Source organism: Mesoplodon densirostris, chromosome X (genome assembly GCF_025265405.1).
Source record: "Mesoplodon densirostris isolate mMesDen1 chromosome X, mMesDen1 primary haplotype, whole genome shotgun sequence".
NCBI lineage: Eukaryota > Metazoa > Chordata > Mammalia > Artiodactyla > Ziphiidae > Mesoplodon > Mesoplodon densirostris.
The window spans coordinates 32699906-32715032 of record NC_082681.1 but is presented as its reverse complement, the minus strand read 5'-3'; the positions used below and the strand labels follow the sequence as shown (position 1 = coordinate 32715032).

The following is a 15127-nucleotide window of genomic DNA, read 5'->3' as shown; positions in this document are numbered from 1 at the left end:
CTGGTTCCCAGTGCCTCACTGCCTGTCCTGTCCCATAGCAGTTAACTGGGTCATGTCCTATATCTGGAGAGATGGCAATGCCTACCGAAACTGAAGACAGCAGTGGCATCTCTGGATCGGAGGATGTCACAGTGATGCCCTTTGTTTTTTGTTTTTTTTAAATTCGTATTTATTTATTATTATTATTATTGTTTTAATGTATTTATTTTTGGCTGTGTTGGGTCTTCGCTGCTGCGTGCGGGCTTTCTCTAGTTGCGGCGAGCGGGGGCTACACTTCGTTGTGGTGCATGGGCTTCTCATTGCGGTGGCTTCTCTTGTTGCGGAGCACAGGCTCTAGGGCGTGCGGGCTTCAGTAGTTGTGGCACGTGGGCTCAGTAGTTGTGGCTCGCGGGCTTTAGAGTGCAGGCTCAGTAGTTGTGGTGCATGGGCTTAGTTGCTCCGTGGCATGTGGGATCTTCCTGGCCTAGGGCTTGAACCCATGTCCCCTGCATTGGCAGGCGGGTTCTTAACCACTGCACCACCGGGGAAGCCCCTGATGCCCTTTGTTGATGGATACTCATTGGAGAACTACTGAGGGATCCCTTGAAATAAAAATGAGTCTGGATCTTCCAAGCCAGCATCATTATCATTTAAAGCCAACAGCCTCATTCTTCTTGGAGGTTTCCCAAAAGGAACAAGATCGGGCCTTTACTGTCTTTCACAAACTCTCAGCATCAGGTTCAACTTGGGGTGAACCAAGTCTTTCCCACAATCCTTTGGGAACCATTTGCAGGCAACTCACTCCCTCCTCTGGCTCGGAACTGACCACTCTTGCTCTCACAGGGACAGATCATGGGCATGGATAGTGGACAGGATTTGTCTATACCAATGCTTCTCAAGCTATCTGTGGTGAAAGATAGGTTATTTGGTTTTTTAATTTCCAATCTGTCATGAACAAATACTATTTTAAAAGTTTTTTAAAAAGAATCATGCACTTGGATGCTGCAGCAGTATCAAAGTTGTGTATATGTTGCCAAGCTCTCAGTGTCCTTTCTTATCTCATTGGACTGGCATCTGTCCACAGACCACACCATTCTCGGCCTCTCTGGACTCCATGTGCTCAATGAGGAGATGCTGGAAGATGGATGTGGACTCCCCAGGAAAGGCTGGCTCTGGGAGATTCTGCCCATTCCCTGACCAAAGCAATGACGCAAGGGAGGCCAGACTGCTAGAAGATCTGCCACTTGCTAGCAGCCCCCGGTGACCTTGGGCAAGTTACCTAACCTCTCTGAGCCTCAGTTTCTGCATCTGTAAAATGAAGATAATGTCTAACAGTACCTTTCTCATGAGGCTGTTGTGAGAGTTAAATGAGATATAATACATGGAAAGCAGTTGGCACAGTGCCTGGCACGCTGCTCACTCTTATTGTGTACTTACTGAAACAATACTGTCTACTAGAGGCTACACTGTGTATTGGTTAAGAGCCCAGGTTTGGGAGTCATTCCATTTTTGGCTTGGAGTGCCAGCACGGCCACCTACTCCATTTTGTCATCTGAAAAATGGACATACCACTTGGAGCTCCCTCACAGGGCCGTGAGGAGGATTCAGTGCTCGGCTCTGGGTCTTGCACATAGTAAGTGCCCGATGACTGGTGGTTACGTTCCAGTTTTGCCAGTATCCTCCTTCTAAGCCTGACCTCTACTCTGCCATAGACCACGCAGAGGGAAACGTGCCCCTAGCTGGGAGAATAAGATCAGCAGTCTTCCCTCCTTCTGGTGTCTGAAACCAGAAACTATGTGTCACTGAGCCAGCCAGAATCTTTTGGTTGTGATAGAGGGAGTGTGAGCACTGGAACCAAACAGACCTGTTTGAATACTGGCTCCATCACATACTAGCTGTGTATCCTTGAATTAGTTTCTTCACCTGTTGGGACCTCGGTTGTCTCATTTGTAAAATGGAACTAATGCAATAAACCAATTGTCTCTAAAGTGAGGAGTACAAGATGATTCATTGAGATGTGGGAAGAAAATATTACACCTTTTATTTAAAGTTATTTTGTAACAAAAGGATAAAAGAAATTAAACTGTAATGTACCCAAGACATGCAGTGACACTGGCACCCTCATTTGGTCTATTTGTAACATGGCTGCTGATGGGTATCCTGAAGGAAGAATGGGAATTTCACAACACAGAAGTGTTTGATGGTGGCGTCCATCCTCTTTCATTTTATTTTTAGCCTATTGAAAAGTTCTGCAATGTCTGTGTTGGGTTGTGAATTTGCAGATTATATCATCTGGTTTTAACTAAACCAGTCCTCCCCAAATGGAAAACTGGCTTGAAAAGATTCCGACAAATAAACCACAGCCTGAATGAAGATACTATGAAGAATACAAGTACAAGTGGGCAACAGGAAAATGGCAGAACTGATTCATCTCCCATTCCTAGATAGGTTTTCCATCAGCCCCATTCCAAAATAAAAACAACAATGAACAAATTGGTTCTGATAAGAAATCAGCCAAAAAAAAGAAAGAAAGAAAGAAAGAAAAAGAAAACATCAAGAAAGCTACTTAGGGAAGTCCCTGGCAGTCCAGTGGTTAGGACTCGGGACGCTCACTGCCAGGGCCAGGTTCAATCCCTGGTCGGGGAACTGAGATCCTGCAAGCTGTGCAGCACAGCCAAAAAAAAAAAAAAAAAAAAAAAGGAATGAAAAAAAAAGAAGTTCAACTTGAAAAAAAAGAAAGCTAATTAAAGTATGGTTCACGTCCACTTTGTTAATAAACTCACTTTAAGTGTGTACTTTGCCTTGATATATTAGCTAATAATGATATGAAGCTATAATGATTAGCAAGATCTTTAAAATCTAAGCATCCATTTAACTGATCAATGGTGGTAGACATTAAGATGGTGATTACTTTTTTGGCAGTTTTGAACCATGTCTGGAAATTCTCCTTTTGAGGGGAGGAGTCTGTGTTTCCTTCACTTGAATCTGAGTGACCAACATAGTGCGGTGGAAGTGATGCTAGATCATAGACCACGTAGAGAGGCCATCTATACGTGTTCTGGCCAGCAGCTCCAGCTGAAGTTCCAGCCAACAGCCATCATAAAATGATGGACATGAGGAAAGACATCTCCAGAAGATTTCAGCCGCCAGGTGTCCAGTCACCCCCAGCCATTGTGTGTTCCCAGCCAATCCCCAGAGGTCATGGAGCAGAGACAAGCCATCCCCATGTGCCCTGTCTGAATTCTTGACCTACAGAATCCATGAGCATAAAAAATGGCCATTTTTCACTACATTTTGGGGTAATTCATTACACAGCAATAAGAACTAAAGGGGTAATGAAAGGGAGGGGGCACAAAGGAGACTTCTGGGTGCTATGATATTCTTTTTTTTTTTTTTTTTGGCTGTGCCGCCCGGCTTGCAGGATCTTAGTTCCTCAACCAGAGATTGAACCTGGGCCACGGCAGTGAAAAGGCCAAGTCTTAACCACTGAACCGCCCAGGAATTCCCGATATTCTATTTCTTGACCTGGCTGCTGGTTATACAAGTGTGTTCAGTTTGTAAAAATTTGTCAAGCTGTACACTTGTGATTTGTGCACTTTTCTATATGTATGTCATAGTTTCTTTAAGTTTACATGAAAAAACTGGGCATCCAGGACATAAAAATAAATCTCTACTATTTTTTTTTTTTTTTTTTTTTTTTTTTTGCGGTACACGGGCCTCTCACTGTTGTGGCCTCTCCCATTGTGGAGCACAGGCTCCGGACGCGCAGGCTCAGCGGCCATGGCTCACGGGCCCAGCCGCTCTGTGGCATGTGGGATCTTCCCGGACCAGGGCACGAACCCGTGTCCCCTGCATCGGCAGGTGGACTCTCAACCACTGTGCCACCAGGGAAGCCCTCTACTATTTTTTTAATCAATGTTTAACATCAAGTGATTTTCAATATAGTACCTTATTAGATCTCACTAAACGTAAAGATACATGCTTAGAAGCTTTGTTTGAAGTTTCATACTAAATAAAGAAAAACGAAAGTTCACAGATCCCTTTAGGGAAACACTTGTTTTTCCCATCATGGTAAAAATGGGCAAAATAAAACCATGTGAAACAACATGATGACAAACTAAACTCCAGTCTTTTGTCAGCAAATACTGTTGGAAGGCATCTAGAAAACACTGCTGAATATTTGAACAAACAGTATTAGAATAAATGATAGAGTTTGGGAGGTTTGCTGTACAGCTGGATAAAATATTTCTAACATTTTCAGCTTTGTATTTGCTAGATTCTGTCTCAGTAATGAAATCCACAAAGAACTACTTTTTTGTGGGCTTCTAAAGGAAAGATATAAAGAACAAGATATAGTATGTACAAAAAATGATTGGTTTAATTTTTTTAAATTTTTATTGGAGTACAGTTGATTTACAATGTTGTGTTAGTTTCAGGTGTACAGCAAAGTGAATCAGTTATATATATACATATATCCACTCTTTTTAAAATTCTGTTTCCATATAGGTCATTACAGAGTATTGAGATGGTTTTATCTTTTTTAAATGCCTTACAGAAAAAGTGGAAATGCAGTTTTTTACTCTAATGAAGTGCTGTTTTGACAGGAATATTTTTCAAAAGGTGGGGGTGAATTTCAAGGTAAGTTTACTGAAAAAGTTGGCAACCTTTCACAGCAAAGGTATTGAAGTCTGGAATGTACAAACTGCTATAGGATTCACCAATATCCTACAGAAACTAGACTTTTGAAATGTTCATAGTACTCTATTTTGTAATAAGGTAGGGAGTGACACTCCCTTTGCCACTTCCCTACCACACAGAGGGTAGCTGGCTATTTCGTGGCAAAGTCCTTAAAAGAGTTTTCAAACTAAAAGATAGCTTCCTTTCACACAAAGGTACATGTTTCAAATATACTGACCTTTTCTGTGGTGTCCTTTAACAGTCAGTGGCTATTTTTTTAAAACCATTATAATAAACACACTCAATATAGCTCTTCAAGGTTAAGTTGATATTTTAACAATGAGTGAGAAAATAACTGCTTTGGATGGAAACTCAGTTCACGGAGAGAACATTTGGAGAACAGATATTTGTGTTTTCATTGTTATGTAATTTTATTGCCAAAAATGATGTAAGTTGCATACCTAGAAAACCTCTCATATCTACACACTTAAAACCTGGGACTGAAAATATCTACCCTGAAAATGTCTTTCAAATGTAGAGTTTTGATGGATTTTGAACACATTTGTTAAAAACACAAAAGTGCAACAAGTGCTGATTGGCTGGCAAGAACAAATGATTGGCATCAGGAAAGGTGATGGTTTACCAGCTGAATTTCATCAAAAGCTGTTGCATAATTGGTGGGTGGAATAGGAAAAGGAGAACCATGACGATGTGGTAAACTCAGCCCATGGAATTTGTCTTCCATTGAGAGCTGTGTATCTTTTTCAGACATCTTCCTCATCTATGACAGCCGCTGAAACCAAGTGCTGAAATAAACTAAACTTAGAACCACACCTTCACATAGCTGTATTATAGCATATAATTATAGCTGTATTACTGTATTACTATATTAACCCAAGATTTTTTTTTTTTTTTTTTTTTTTTTTTTTTGCTGTACGCGGGCCTCTCACTGTTGTGGCCTCTCCCGTTGAGGAGCACAGGCTCCAGACGCGCAGGCTCAGCGGCCATGGCTCACGGGCCCAGCCGCTCCGCGGCATGTGGATCTTCCTGGACCAGGGCACGAACCGGTGTCCCCTGCATCAGCAAGCGAACTCTCAACCACTGTGCCACCAGGGAAGCCCCCAAGATTTTTTTTTAATGAAGCATATGTGATCACATTCTCTGTAGGAAAAAAAAATGTATTCATAACATTTTATTTATTTATTTATTTATGGCTGCATTGGGTCTTTGTTGATGCGCGCGGGCCTAGTTGCGGCGAGTGGGAGCTGCTCTTGATTGCAGTGCACAGACTTCTCATTGCGGCGGCTTCTCCTGTTGTGGAGTTCAGGTTGTAGGCACGCGGGCTTCAGCAGTTGTGACTCACGGGCTCCAGAGCGCAGGCTCAGCAGCTGTGGTTCAGGGGCTTAGCTGCTCCACAGCCTGTGGGATCCTTCCGGAACAGGGCTCGAACCCGTGTCCCCTGCATCGGCAGGCAGACTCCTAACCACTGCACCACCAGGGAAGCCCTCATAACATTTTAGTGAGAGTCAAAATCGTTTTTTGTACTACAAATATTATAAAAAGTTTAAACTGTTTGAAAATACTGTTTATTTCATCCTTGTCTCATCCTTTTAAAATGTCCTTTTTGTGTATGCTTTAGAACATACATAGTGTATTAGTAGAGTAACACATGCACATGATTTTATAAAACACTCAAGTATTGAGAATACTTCTCAAAATATTTTTAGTAGAGGGGTGTGCAATCGAAAAAGTTGGGAGGACTTCCCTGGTGGCACAGTGGTTAAGAATCTGCCTGCCAATGCAGGGGACACGGGTTCGATCCCTGGTCCGGTAAGATCCCACATGCCGTGGAGCAACTAAGCCCGTGCGCCACAACTACTGAGCCTGCGCTCTAGAGCTCGTGAGCCACAACTCCTGAGGCTGCGAGCCACAACTACTGAGCCCACATGCCACAACTACTGAAGCCTGTACACCTAGAGTCCGTGCTCTGCAACAAGAGAAGCCACAGCAATGAGAAGCCCGGGCACTGCAATGATGAGTAGCCCCCGCTCACTGCAACTAGAGAAAGCCTGCACGCAGCAACGAAGACCCAACGCAGCCAAAAATAAATAAAATTTAAAAAAAAAGTTGGGAGACCACTGAATAGTGCCTACCTTGTTTTAGGGCATCAACCAGGTTATGAATGCAATGTGCTCAGCACATAATAAGTCCTCAGTGAGGCTCTTTTTAAAAAAATTTATTTTTGGCTCTTTGGCTCTTATGATATCCTCTATATGAGTGATGCATTAGAGGCAGTGTGAAATGATGGTGAAAAGCAAGAGCCTTGCAGTCAGGCAAAGTTGGATGTGTTCCCCTGCCACTTACTAGCTGAGAGAATGTGACCAATGAACTTCGCAGGACTTCCCTGGTGGCGCGGTGGTTACGAATCCGCCTGTTGATGCAGGGGACACGGGTTCGAGCCCTGGTCCACGAAGATCCCACATGCCTCGAAGCAACTAAGTCCGTGTGCCACAACTACTGATCCTGTGCTCTAGAGCCCACGAGCCACAACTACTGAGCCCGCATGCCACAACTACTGAAGCCCACATGCCTAGAGCCGGTGCTCCGCAACAAGAGAAGCCACCGAAATGAGACACACACGCACTGCAACCAGAGAAAGCCCGCGTGCAGCAACGAAGACCCAATGCAGCCAAAAATAAATAAATAAATAAATAAATTTAAAAATCCTTTCTCCTTCCCATTTCCTTTAAAAAAAAAAAAACTTCTCTGGGCCTCAATTTTTCATTAGTCCCCATCTCTTAGAGTTGTTATAAAGATTAAGAGAGGGCTTCCCTGGTGGCGCAGTGGTTGGGGGTCCACCTGCTGATGCAGGGGACGCGGGTTCGTGACCCACATGCCGCGGAGCGGCTGGGCCTGTGAGCCATGGCCGCTGAGCCTGCACGTCCGGAGCCTGTGCTCCGCAACGGGAGAGGCCACAATAGTGAGAGGCCCGCGTACCGCAAAAAAAAAAAAAAAAAAAAAAAAAAAAAAAGAAAGTACTTTGAAAACCATAAAGCATTATTATTCCAAACCTTACATATTACAGAAACTAACGGCTCTCGAATAGAGTAAGGAAGCACTTTGTTCTGCTCACCATTCTCCCTCTCTCTCCAGATTGTTCACATTCTCTTCAATGTGACACCCTGGCCTTCTCACCACAGCCCCTGATGCTAGTACCTCCTTCCTTGCACCTACTTAAGGGCCAAGGGTGAGCAGCCTGATCCTGGGTAAAAACCTGAATTCACATCAAGAAAAAGCCTGCCATGTCTCTATTCCCAGGTAGAAATCTGTGCGACCTTTCTGGTTTTCTCAATAGCTAGCTGGTTAGAGCGCCCTCGTGTGTCTCCACGTGGTAATACCTGAGGTCTTTCCTGAGAGGTGACTTTTTCATCGCAGCCTCAGTAAAAGGTGTAATGGAAATTTTTTTCTCGTCACACTTTATGGCCCATGCTTGACACTTGGACTCCAGTTAAGCCATTGCAGCCCGAGTCTTAGGCAGGTTTCCTGCTCGCGCTCAGGCCTAAAGATTTCTTCCTGCTCCCTGTCCACACCTTTCTCCTCGGTCATTTTGAAAAACCCTGGTCTCACCATTCACAGATGTCAATTTGGTCTAACCACCTTCTATTATTCCAAACTTACCCAGCTCCCAAAGTAAGATCATACGTTTTTCTAAAAAGGAAAGAAAGTAAATCCAAAATAATAGAAAAGGATGTTTTAAGTGTTTACTAAATATGATTTGTTCTATAGTCTAAGGAAAAGGTATCGAGAATGTTAAACCTTTCACAGGGGTCTCCCCATGGAAAGCCCTGACACTTGGGAAGGGGTAAATGACGATCAGAGACAGTGATGTCTGGCAGTGCGTGCATGCGTGTGCACACGAACACATGTTTACACACTCTCACAGTCGCACACTCTTCTGCTCAGGGAGCTTTCTCTCTCGTGGCTTTCTCTCTCACTGAGAATCATGTGATATCAGCTCAGCTCTTGGGAGGAAAGAAAACTTATATTTTATATCTGGAACCTCAAGAATGTTCCCTGCATGGACTTCCCTGGTGGTCCAGTGGTTAAGACTGCTCACTTCCTAGGCAAGGGGCATGGGTTCAGTCCCTGGTTGGGAAAGTAAGATCGCACATGCCACACGGTGTGGCAAAAAAAAAAAAAAAAAAAGAATGTTCCCTGCTCCCTCCATCAGCTACCGTTATAAAAGCCTGAGGGACTTTACTTCCCATATTCCACACATTCCCCTCATGCCTGTTCTGCATCCATGGATTTTTCTGCATCCATGAGCCCCATTGGCAAACTCCACTGTGAGCCAAAGATACATGTGCTTTTGGCTTCACCCCAGGAGCATGTTCCTGAAAAGTTGCGGGCAAATTAAATTTTTGCAGGTCAGTTATGATTCCCCACCGGCTTCCAATGAGACTTTTGAGCTGCGCTCTCTCCTCCTCAAGATTGATTTTCAACACTTCAGCTTGAAGTTTCTCTGCCTCTTGCCATCCTCCCTGACAGTTAAACCTCATCTGGAAAATGAAGAATCTAACCAAGGAAACATTAAGAACTCTCGAATAGTCCAGGACCTGGTTCTAATAGTCCAGGACCTATAAAAAATACACTAGAGGGCTTCCCTGGTGGCGCAGTGGTTGAGAGTCCGCCTGCCAATGCAGGGGACGCGGGTTCGTGCCCCGATCTGGGAGGATCCCACATGCCGCAGGGCAGCTGAGCCCGTGAGCCATGGCCGCTGAGCCTGTGCATCCGGAGCCTGTACTCCGCAACGGGAGAGGCCACAGCAGTGAGAGGCCCACGTACCGCAAAACAAAAACAAAAACAAAAACAAAAACAAAAAAAAACACTAGAGAGGCTGCCATTTGGAAAAGACACCAGGTACCACCATTCAAAATGCAAACCCTCATCCTACATCCAACTTTTGGAGAAGCTATTTCCAAGGGCTTGAGGGGTTTTGCCCCACTCCCTTGGAGGGGGAGCAGCTGCCTGAGGGGATGGGCATTTTCAGTTTAGGAGGATTTTTACTATCCCTTCTGCTTTCTGCTCTCTTCACCCCACTCCCAGGTGTCAGATTCCAGAGACCTGTTGACTGAAGAAAAACACACAACCCAAAATTTGCAAGTTATGTTTTCTTCAGTGGACTTACTGAGGACTATAGCCTGGGAGGCAGCCTCTCAGAGAGCTCTAAGGAACTGTGCCAAAGAAGTAAAGGAGGAGCCATGATATACGGGAGTTTTTGCAAGAAAAAAATAAAAACATGGGTTCAAACATCAAAGACTACAGCTAATCACAGAAAACAGACATCTCAAAGTAGTGATTTTAGCCTCCCACCCTTTTTTTTTGGCCACGCCATGAAGCTTGTGGGATCTTAGTTCCCCGACCAGGGATTGAACCCAGAGCCCTCAGCAGTGAGAGCATAGAGTCCTAACCACTGGACCACCAGGGAATTCCCTAGCCCTTTTCTCTGTATGGCAAGATGCAAGCGTCTGGGCTCATGGAAATTATTCCTTATTTAAGCATCTTAACTATCTTGGGCCAGTATCCTGTTTTTCTCCATCCTGAGTTCCCCTCAGGGTGCGCTGTGGGGCGGTGGGGGACGGTGGCTGCAGGGGCTCCTGGCTTGATGGCAGTTGACATTCATTGTTCACTAGCAGGCAGCATTCTTTGTTTACTGGAATGGCAGGTGATACTCTTTGTCCACAGACCCTCTCTCCTGAAATAGAGATGGGTGCTGTGGTCCCGGGGAACCATGTATGCAACTGGTGACCTAGACATGCACTTGGTAAGTAAAGAGTCGCTAGGGAAGCACCTTGGCTTTGGTCTCTGGCAACAGTTAAGCAAGGGCACGTGCGCCCTGGGTCTGTGATGCTGGTCAGGCGACTGCCCTTGCAGCCTTTGAACCGGAACTGGAGATATTATTAGTGCTGATAGCGAAGGGAACTGCCTGCTTAGTGGTGAGGAAAATTAATAGTCCAAGTGTTCTCCCATCCTGCATTCTCCATGCTGGCATTTTGATTAAAAGAAATACTGCTGCAGCTGTTTGCATATTCTAGAAGTGTGTGTGCATGTGTGCGGTTTAGTGTTTACAGATTTGGGGTTGCGGAGGGGAGTTTCCAGAGCAACGGAAGTAGCTGCTTGTCAGTCAGGGTTCATTTTGAAAATGAAAGCCTGAAAGCTTGGGGCCCACTCTGGGCCTGGGCCTAGTCTCTGAGGAGCCGGCAAAGGCCAGGAGTTGGCTTTGGTTAGTCAGCTTAGTGAAGCAACCACTTGATCACCTTTTACCTTTTTCTTTTACGAATTGACCAAGTCTATGAGCTGCTTTTGGTGTCCTGCAGATTCAGTCTGAGGCAGGGACGTGGGAGTGGGCATCGAGGTTCTGGCTGAAGACACCTCCCCCAACACGTACACACACAACTACATTTCCCCAGGCTGCCAGACCAGAACGAGGTAACATATTTCTCACACACCTACTAGGTACACAAGGGTAGTATGACTAGTCATCAAAGAGTTTAGTTTAATTGGCACGTCACAGTAAAGGGAGAGAAATACAACACAAGGCTGTCTGGTCTGGATACCGAAGGAGTAGTACAAACAGATGGTTGGGGGAGCGAGAGGGATCACTCTGGGCTGGGGTAATCGGAGGAGGCTTACTGGAGAAGGTGGCAACTGAGGCCAACCTTGAAGGACAGGGGGAAGAACTTCACCAAATAGAAGCTATGAGGGAGGACATTCTAGGTAGAGGAGGGCAAGTTCAAGATATGCTCAGGTTAGAACAAGTCCATCCGTTTGGCTGGCATTTGGGATTTGTGTGAGTGATTTGCTGTTGATAAGCCTGGTTTGAATGCCAGATCCTCTGTGCCAGAACAAAGGCTATGGTGTCACACAGACTTGCTCTGCTACTTCCTTCGGGGTGACCTTGGGCAAGTGGCCTAATCTCTTTGCAAAGTGAGGATAGTAACAATACTTAGCTCTTGAGATCCTTGGGAGGGTGATAGAAGGAACATATATAAAGCATTTTGCAGAGTGGCACATAAAACATATTCAAAAAATGGATTACAAATGCATAGGCTGTCATGAAGGAAAGCTCCAGCTCTTTAGGGCTGATCCCAAATATGTGAGGGCAAAGGTGGAAAAGCCTCTGATACCTTCCATCACTGTGGGACCCAGTGGAGTGGGCTGGCTTGGCCTGAGTCCCCATTCCCTCTGGCCTAGACTGTTGGAACAGTCTCCTGGCTTTCTGCCTCTGCCTCTCACATAATCATCTTCCTAAAGACCACCTTAATCATGGCTGTATTCCTCTCTGGCTCAAGAACCTTCTATGGCTTCCCACTGCTCATGACTGAACTCCCTAACGTGGCGGGGGGAGGCAAGAACTACCATTTATTGAGAGAAGAGCAAAGAGGATGCTAACGTTAGGACTAAAAAGGTAAAATATCCTTCTCTTTTAAAAGCCTTGAAACTCTGAATTCGCGGAAATCAGCAGGTCCCTCAGGGAGAGAGCGGGATGCATCTCTGAAGAGGGTAAGGTGTTCGTGGCCGATGACTCAGATTCACCAGTACCTGCTTCTTCAAGCCAAGCTGGGAAAGGTTAAAGAGAAGAGGGCGGCGAGAGGAGTAGGGAGCCTCGGGGAAGCAGGGGAATAGCCCTTCTCAGTTCCCTGGAAGGGCTTACGCCTGGACACTTTCTCGAATTTCTCTGTAGGAATCCCGGGCAGCTCCGGCGCTGCGGGAAGGGTCAAGGCCACACAAAGGGCAGTGCAAGCGAACCCGAGTCACATGGGGCAGCCAAGCCGCCTCCGTGAATGCGAGGCGCGGGACAAAGGCGGCTCGGGGACAAAGTGCAGGGAGACTCCTGAGGAGATAAGAGGGAAGGGCGAAGGAAGGGGCGGAGAGCGACCGCCCCGGAGCTCTAAGGACCGCGCTGCCGGAGGCCTTGGCTGGAAGCCGAACTCAGCCCGCCGCGGAGGGGGCTCCCTAGAGCCTCTTCACCCAGCAACTGCGGGGATGCTGAGAACCAGGCTGCTGGGGCAGCTGGGCTGCTCCCGTTGGCGCTCGGGGCCAGCGCGCAGCCCGCCCCCGCGTCCGCCCCACAGTTGCCCACGCCGTGCGGGAGGCGGGGCCGCCCAGCTCACCTGGCCGTTTGGGGCGGGGCGGGGCCGCCCGCGACCCGGGGGAGCGGAGGTGGCGGCGGTACCCGGGGTGCAGGAAAGGGGCTCGCCGCGGGGGCATGGCCGGAGCTCCCACCCCTCCAGGCCCCCCCACCGCCCGTGCCGGGGGCCCTCCCTCGGCTCGCTCGCGCTCTCCCTCCCTCTTCTCCCCTCCTTCGCTCCCTCCCTCCGAGCCCAATTGCTCAAGCCGCTTCCTTCCCCAACGCCAGCGCCAGTTCCTCTCTTGGTGGGGCCCGGGAAGGGCAGCAAACGCTAGACACTGGAACCGCCGCGGCGGCAGGACCATGGCCGAGCCCCGAGGGGCCGCGAAGCCGGCACCCAAGGCCTCCTTCGCACCGACCGAGCTCAGCCTGCGGAGCGCCCCGCAGCCCCGCCCCTCGAGAGTGGACACCGTCAACCTGGGCAGGTACCGGGGCAACGCCACCGCCTCCCGGGAGTCCCGCTTCCAAGGCTCGTTGATGCCCTCGGGGCGCCGGCGGGAAGCGCTGCGGGAGCTGCTGGGGCTGCAGGGGGCGGCTCCCGCCGGGTGGCTGTCGGAGGAGCGCCCCGAGGAGCAGTCCCCGGGCGGGCCGAACGCACCGAGCGGTAGCGGGCTATGCCTGGAGCCCCGGGAGCACGCGTGGATACTGGCGGCCGCTGAGGGCCGCTTTGAGGCGCTGCAGGAGCTGCTGGAGGTCGAGCCGGGGCTGCTCCTGCGGGGCGACCCGATCACGGGCTACACGGTGCTGCACTGGCTGGCCAAGCACGGGCGCCACGAGGAACTCATCCTGGTGCACGACTTCGCCCAGCGCAGGGGGCTGCGGCTCGACGTGAGCGCCCCGGGTAGCGGCGGCCTCACGCCCCTCCACCTGGCGGCCCTGCAGGGCCACGATATGGTCGTCAAGGTCCTGGTGGGCGCCTTGGGGGCAGACCCCACGCGCCGCGACCACAGCGGCCACCGGGCCTGTTACTACCTGCGGCCCGACGCGCCCTGGAGCCTGCGGGAGCTGTTGGGGGCCGAGGACTGGGAGACGGCGGGCCGCAGCGAGCGTAACAACGCCAACAACAACAGCAGCGGCGGCGGCGCCGCGTGTACGCCGAGACGCACCCCCAGCGCAGTGGGCGCGCCGGTCGTGGAGACAACGGCCAGAGCGGCGGCGGCGCCCGCCAAGGGGAAGGACTCCGTGGGCAGACGGGTGGCGCAAATTCAAGGCCTTTTCCACCATATGTTCCCCTTCTTCCAGGACCGTTGAAGGAGACGGAGACTGGAGAGCGTGGAGGGACCAAGACGCTGCGGCGGGGCCGTGGTCCCTGGCGGTCCCGGGTGGTCCCTGGCGGTCCCGGGTGGTCCGGGTCCCACCGAAGGGGCGGCGGCTCGGACGCAGCTCGGGCCGCAGCCATGGGCTCTGGTCCTGCAGGGAGCAGATCACCTCGGGGTCCGTCTCAGGCACCTGTCTCAGGAGTACAGACACCAACCAGGATACGCGGGGACCAGGGCACGCCTAACCGAGGGAGAGCAAGGACCAAGCCTTCCTGGCGCCGAATCCCCGAACTACAGGATTGAGTTAGGAGCAGAAGCGTGGTCCTGCTTGGGAGAGGGAAAGTTAGCTTCCAGTAGCCATTTCTGGGCAGGTGGAAGCTCTGGGTTTATTAGGAAACATTTGCTAGAAGAATGAGTTAAGATTGTAAACCACTGATGCAGAGGAAGCGCCTAACTGCAGGCCTGACTCGGCTGCCCTCACTTTGTGAGGGCAGGCTCAGCCCCTGTCAACCTGCTCCTGAGACAACCAGGCCTTACCCGTACGGTTTGGTTTCTAATGTATCACGAATGACTTCTTAAGCATATTAAAGTGGCATATGTTTTCCTTTCACATTACAAATCTGTCCTTTGAATGACTTTTTTTTTTCCATTAACCACCTCTTCCCTGTGTTTGCAGGGAAGAGGTCACCAACCCACGGCTGCGAGCTAGTGATCCAGAACAGTCTCTGGATCTCATTTGCAGAGCAAGTGGCCAAGACGTGCACCAAAGGAGCTACTCTCCCCTTGGCTCTGAGTAGAGACACACAGTTTACCCGTCTCCTGGGCTCTTTAGCATCTAGGTCTGGCCTCTTGCACAAGTCTCATCCCAGAGGAGTTGTCTGCAGGGAGCAGAGGTGAGATAAAAGGAAAAAGCCTCCAAATATGTATTTCTAATATTTCCTGGTGAGTCATGTAATTTACCTTGACTTCTGCCCTCCAATGAGACACACCCCCTGGCACATTTTTTCCAAGATAGGGCTTT

General features: G+C 48.9%; 1 protein-coding gene across 1 annotated transcript; it reads left to right on the top strand.

The window, feature by feature from the left end:
* The first annotated feature begins 12925 nt into the window (after positions 1-12925).
* SOWAHD (sosondowah ankyrin repeat domain family member D) lies at positions 12926-14098 on the top strand. The gene has a single exon (XM_060088137.1). It carries the CDS (start codon positions 12926-12928, stop codon positions 14096-14098), a length of 1173 nt encoding a protein of 390 aa, XP_059944120.1.
* The last annotated feature ends 1029 nt before the right edge of the window (positions 14099-15127 follow it).

Bases quoted from the DNA above. Each gene is read 5' to 3' on its own strand.
- SOWAHD (XM_060088137.1), top strand. From the start codon at position 12,926: ATGGCCGGAGCTCCCACCCCTCCAGGCCCCCCCACCGCCCGTGCCGGG.